Source organism: Manduca sexta, chromosome 12 (genome assembly GCF_014839805.1).
Source record: "Manduca sexta isolate Smith_Timp_Sample1 chromosome 12, JHU_Msex_v1.0, whole genome shotgun sequence".
NCBI classification, from domain to species: domain Eukaryota; kingdom Metazoa; phylum Arthropoda; class Insecta; order Lepidoptera; family Sphingidae; genus Manduca; species Manduca sexta.
Window position 1 is genome coordinate 1116133 of NC_051126.1, and position 6355 is coordinate 1122487.

The 6355-nt window shown below is 37.2% G+C and overlaps 1 protein-coding gene across 1 annotated transcript; it reads left to right on the plus strand.

Annotated features, from left to right (window-relative positions):
• Positions 1 to 2690: 2690 nt before the first annotated feature.
• LOC119189130 lies at positions 2691 to 5248 on the plus strand. The gene has a single exon (XM_037438020.1). The coding sequence runs from the start codon at positions 3942 to 3944 to the stop codon at positions 4536 to 4538; it is 597 nt and encodes a 198-aa protein (XP_037293917.1). The 5' UTR covers positions 2691 to 3941; the 3' UTR covers positions 4539 to 5248.
• Positions 5249 to 6355: the final 1107 nt, after the last annotated feature.

The window sequence follows — 6355 nt, forward strand, 5'->3', positions numbered from 1 at the left end:
TATTAAATAGGGAATGGTGTTAATTATACTAGTTTTAGTTTTGTTTTGAAGTGGTTAAAGTCTTTGGATAAGGTCAGATCGGTCTTTTATTCTTTTACTGCATCTTATTTTGTCATTCCGCGACGTATTCAAAATATTTCGTATTTCAGTTATCGTTCCTAGTGGTGTTCGGTTATACCTTCTTTTATTTACTTCATTTGGCCTCTGGCGCCACATGCTACACCACTTTGCTAGGTTTCATATATCCATACGTGTGGAGATAATTCTGCCTTAACTTTAACCCATCGGCTCTTATTTGAATCAGCTCATGTATAAATACTATGTTAATTCAAACGAAGTCCCATCTTACCCGAGGCATGTTTATGGTCGATAATGCATATTATGTATTGATAATGGCTTATGAATCCTCCCAGCCGTCGCGGCTAATTAGCAATTCTAATTGAAGCTACGTCAAGCTGTTGCAAGCGACGTCAGCGCTGCATTGATTATCCAGCTTGTTTTGAAATTGTTGTGAAGAAATAATAAACATATACGGCTGCATGGCTAAACAAAGGTTCAAGTTATGTTAGTTCTGGATAAAGTTATTATATGGGTTAAAACACATTTTTTTCCAACGGTATCATCGTCTCTTGAAATTATAGATATTATGTAGGTATGTGTTTTACTGATTCAAAATTGATGCAATAATATCTATTGCCGCAGACAGTATTACTTTCTGCAATTTTATTATTGTTATCCTGCTTAAGTTGTAAATTTAACGTTGAAAAATCGTGCCAACTCTCAACATGTTTGTTTACATAAATAAAAAACTAGTTTGGTCTACCGACTCAAATCATAATCTGGAAAGAGAGCACTTAGAACTGTATTAATAGATGCAACAGATTTTCGCTCTAAAGTTCAATGTCAGCTGAAACACTAACAAATTAAAGTCAGCATCTTAAGATCGTCACTATTTAATAAACAGATAACAACATCTCAAATAGTATCTTAAGTCACAGCGTATGATTGATTTTGACAGCTGAGCTTTTATTATTAAGCGACGCCGTGTCAGCTGGGAACAAGCTCTTAAATAATAATTGAGGCTTTGTTTAATAACTAGTTCAATACATTAAACGTCTACTTGAGATTCTTCTCAAACGTAAAATTGATTTATTAATACAAATCAAATAAAATTTATTTAGTAAATTTTTATAACTCCGACTCTCAGTGCAGTACAACGAAGTTTAATTGGTAGGAATCAACAATGTTACACTGTTCGAAACAATAGCATCCCGTTTGTAGCCCGTTGTTATACGTCCTTCAATATCATATTTGTGCTCCAGAGAGCAAGCGCCCCTGTGGTGTTGCCGTGCTTCTTACAAGAAAAATACTCTCTAGAAAAAAATAATGTTGACTTGGATACAATTTATGGTAATGCTAATTGGGATCTTTGAAAAATTGCCTTTTACAATTATTAAGTACTAACTATATTCTGTAAGCTGTTCATATTTAAGTACTTTTTAAATATTTAGAATTAATTATTCAGTCTTCTTGCTTTACGAGTTACTCAAAGCCTAATCTTATTTCATCGATAAAATGCTATAATAATAATAATAATATCAGCCCTATATTATATACTTGCCCACTGCTGAGCACGGGCCTCCTCTACTACTGAGAGGAATTAGGCCTTAGTCCACCACGCTGGCCTAGTGCGGATTGGTGGACTTCACACACCTTCGAAATTCTTATAGAGAACTTATCAGATGTGCAGTTTTCCTCACGATGTTTTCCTTCACCGTTAAAGCGAACGATAAATTCACAAAGAATACACACATGATTTTTTAGAAAAGTCAGAGGTGTGTGCCCTTGGGATTTGAACCTGCGGACATTCGTCTTGGCAGTCCGTTCCACACCCAACTAGGCTATCGCGCCAACGATAAAATGCTAAGTAATTGTTAATACAAAATTGTACTCATTTGTTAAAAATAACCCTATAAACTGGGAGGTAAATAAAAATCGATAAAGCCGGTAACACCGATGGTTCTGCTCGCGTCTAAATTTAACTGCAGTTCGAGTGGCACTAATTGTGCTTATGTTCAAGTATTCTTTGTATAAACATCGCTCCCAACTGCCGTTTGTAATGTTTGAGCTTTCGTTTTCTTTGGAATTTCATTTTCTTTCCCATTTGTGTGGGTTTATGTTTCATAGGAATTATTGGCTTTGTTTGTAGTATTTATAGGGCGAGTCATGTTTACATTGCCGTTTTCAGTTTAATGGTGTGTTATGTGAAGGTTGTATTGAGTTTCTATAAACTAAGTACGTTTTTGCATACTGGTTCCATTTGATCTACTAAACGTCGTCCATTTTTTTAGTATCTTCGAGGATAGTATTCAATACAAACTTATAATGTCTTTAGTATTGACGTCGGTTTATGATTCAATTTCTACTTCTAGCCATTTTATTAAAGCAAATTAATTCGTAGGCTTTAGTATTTTAGAGACTATAATATTCATTTTCCTCTGACACCGTTACGGCGGTTTTAAGCGACCGCTCGCGACCGTCGAGGACGAGTCCGCATTTATATCTTTGATGTACAGGATATGCATAATTCGATAATTGCCCGCATACCAGCCACATACAACGATATGATGACAATATGAATGTTGGTATTTTTCATTTATCTACTAAACTTAAAGAATTTTGGCTATGTAATAGAATATTTTAGGAAACTAATTCTAACGCATTTTTTATGTGTGAGTAAATGGCATTAAAGACGATAATTTTTTTTTTCTAATATATTCATCCTGCATTTACCAATCACACGTGACCCGGGTATCGTTCTGCATCGTGTAAATATATTCCCGTATAAATTGTACCAGTCACGGTATTGTTATTGTAAACGGTTGCGGCACACGCGTTTAACACTTTGGACTTTGGACTATAACCTTAACAATGCTCTGTGCTCTAATGAAACTTCGGGAATTGTAGAACAGAGACCGCTTTGAAACGAAAAATATGTATTGTTAGTTTCGTAATTTTTTCTTTTTGATTTGTTTTAACACGCGAACGCGTTGTGCTTTTGTTTTTTGTCGTGTTTAAACTGATGCTTTCTTTCGTTTTTTAAATAATATGCTGTAACTAATTCGTAACAGTAAAAATAAAGTATTATTATGAAGTTAAATACGTCGTATAATTTTTCGCTGTATTGACAATCATAAGAAAATCTACGTAGTTATTTTTGCCATCTGCCATTATCAAACATAATATAAAGTGATTTTATGCAACAGCGTTCGTCACAAAAGATTTTATACATGCAATATACACATTTGCCTAGGAAAACGAGCCACCGTTCCCGAGATTCGAAACTAGTTTGCTAACAAAAGCTAGGAGGCCTTTAGAATAACAATGCGCAGTTGATATTTATACACGGCTCAAGTTAATTTAACCTTGGACTTTAAATATTCTTCGGAAAAAAGTTTTGTCTACACAAAATGCGTTTTACGGTTCAGGTTTTGTTGTGTGACCTTTGTTGTGAACTACAATGCCTTCGATCAGGAATGCACGAGGCTTGTCCGCTACTTGTTTTGTTTCTACGGGTTTTTGTTTTAAAGGCGCGTCTGTAGTGTCAAGTGTGCTGCTAGTCTGATGATTGATAGTGATTTTCAGTTGTTTTGTTGATGTTTTTTTGTCCTCTTCACTGACTTGAATGTATACATCTTTGTAATCATAACAATTATCATTTTTAGCTGTTGTATGTTACTTTGAGAAATATAAATCAATTTGGAATCAATGTATTACTATACCATCTTTACGGATCATTAGATGGGAATTGTAAATTGTGCGTAACTTCAAAATTCACCAAGAGTCGTTGCAAGCCAGGATTAATCGGACATCCAAGCGATGCAATGCTCTAACCGAGGTATTTCTTCATCAGGTCACCGATAAATTGGACTGGAATTAAAATGACTATAGATAGAGCCGGCCGTCCGCCAGCGCCGAGACGCGCCTCCTCCACGTACAGGAGTTACGACGAGCTTGGCATCATCGACCGCGGCAAACCGCTGAGGTACAGGCACGGAGGCGTCGAAGATCTCACCGGCATCGAAAGGAGGCCATACGAACCACAAAACATGGACGACATCACAGTCATAAGCTCTGAGGAGATACAACGACCCAAAAAGAAGACCATAGAAGGTCTCGCGAACGGGTTCAGGAGAACCTTCTCGGTGCGCAGTCGCAGGGAAGAGCCCGAAGGCATACCGTTAGATACGTTCAATATAACCTGCGAGGAGAACTTCGCGACGGTCAGAGGTGCACCGTTTGGCCGGCGCAGGTCCTTGTCGAGGGACCGCGGATCATCGCTGCTTGCGAGGAGTTCTTCTGAAGGGGATGTGCGCATGCCGCCTCCCCGCGCGCCACCCGCGGCCCCCGCGCCGCGCCTGCACCGCTGCCTGCGCGCCCTCGGCGGCAGTTGGAAGAACCTTTTGCTATGTGAGTCTCGGATGGTCTTCTCAGCTTTATTAATTTGCGGTGTTCAGTTACTAATTAGACGCACCTAAAACGTGTAAATAACTCTTAACCTTTAGAAACCGGACCGTTCTTCTCATTATGCTGTTATTCAAAACGGTCAACCGTTCACGGCTCACGCCCCGAGTTAATTATTGGTGCGACGGGTACAAATGACCACGGCCGACGTACTTACACTGGATCTATGATTAACCGCAGCTTAACCGAATTAAATGCTTTCTTTTATGTAAATTAACCGATTGTTTGTAGTGTTCACGAGAGAGGCAATTAATATGAGATTAGAGCGTGTGTATATATTTTAGGGTTAAGTGATACCGACGTATGGTAACGTATGATGTAATAGCGAATAATCGTTATTAATTGACGACGTATAATATACTGCGGCTTAAGTGTTCGGAGATTAATTTGACGTTACGCCGATTACACTTTATACATATTGTATTTAACAGGATTAACTGTGAAATTACGGGATACATGCGGTGCCAAGTATTTGATGTAGAATTATTGGACTATACTGTAGGCTTCTCTTATGTTCAATTTGAAACCGCATTACCAATAAATAGAGACTGTAATTGTTCAATTAGCGTATTGTAAACTCAACTGAAGTAATTATAAAATTCATACAGATCGATACAGGCTTCTGACACGTTTAATTTAAAACCATGTCACCAACAAATAAAGACTTTAATTGTTGCTATTAGAGCATTGTAAACTCAACTGAAATATTTATTAAATTCATACAGATCGATACAGGCTTCTACGACGATTAATTTACAACCATATCACCAACGAATATGGACTATAATTGTTCAATTAGCTTATTGTAAACTCAATCGAAATAATTATAAAATTCATACAGATCGATATAGCATTTGCGATTGTTTGTGCCCTATAGCAATTTAACTTGACCGGCCCGAGTTATTTACCGGTGACGTAGTTATTGTTCTCAAAGTGTATTGACAAGAGGTGTACAGTGCGACCGATTTCAGAAACTATACCGGCAAAGTTAAATTGTTTGTATTGTACGCCGTTCTGTTATAGACTTTGCGCTCTTCGTGTTTTTGTCGTGTAATGATGCTATAAGTGCGGTAAGTAGATAATGTTAATTTATGGTAAAGGTCTGCGTGGGAGATCGTTTATTGCAAAATTTTAAAATTCTATTGCAGTTTCTTTACGCAATTAATTAATTTTATTGCTAAAGATGCTTTAGTGTTAGGCGTTAAGATATCTTATAGCAATAGTGTAAATTATACAATTCGATAAAAAAATTGACATTATTGATATGGTTGAATGATAGGTATACCTAGTCTTGCCATAAATATTGTAATAAAGAAAAAAGAAAATTGTTAACTGCAAATAACATTTATTACTTTTACAGTGTGTCAGTTTAATACATAAATATAAAACAATTAAAAATATAAAAAGCTTATTCGAAGTGGTCTCCATTGGCTGCAATACAGTCCTTTAAACGATGAGGCCAGTTATCAATAGAAGCACGCACTCTTTCCATGGGAAAATTCTTCACTGCCAATCGTATAGATTGTTTTAGGGACTCCAAATTATCATGGCGTTTAGAGCAAGCTGTACTCTCTAAAACTGACCACAAATCATAATCCAGCGGATTAAGATCGGGACTAGACGACGGCCAGTCTTCAGCTCTGATGAAGTCCGAAACGTTCGATTCCAACCAAGACTGCGTGGACCGAGCTTTATGACCCGGCGCCGAGTCTTGCTGGAAGGACCATACTTGGTTATTGAACATGGTGATGTTAAGGGGCTTAACTACCTTCTCAAGAATGGTATCTTGATACACTTGTGCCGATGTTTTGATACCTTTTCACAAAAATAT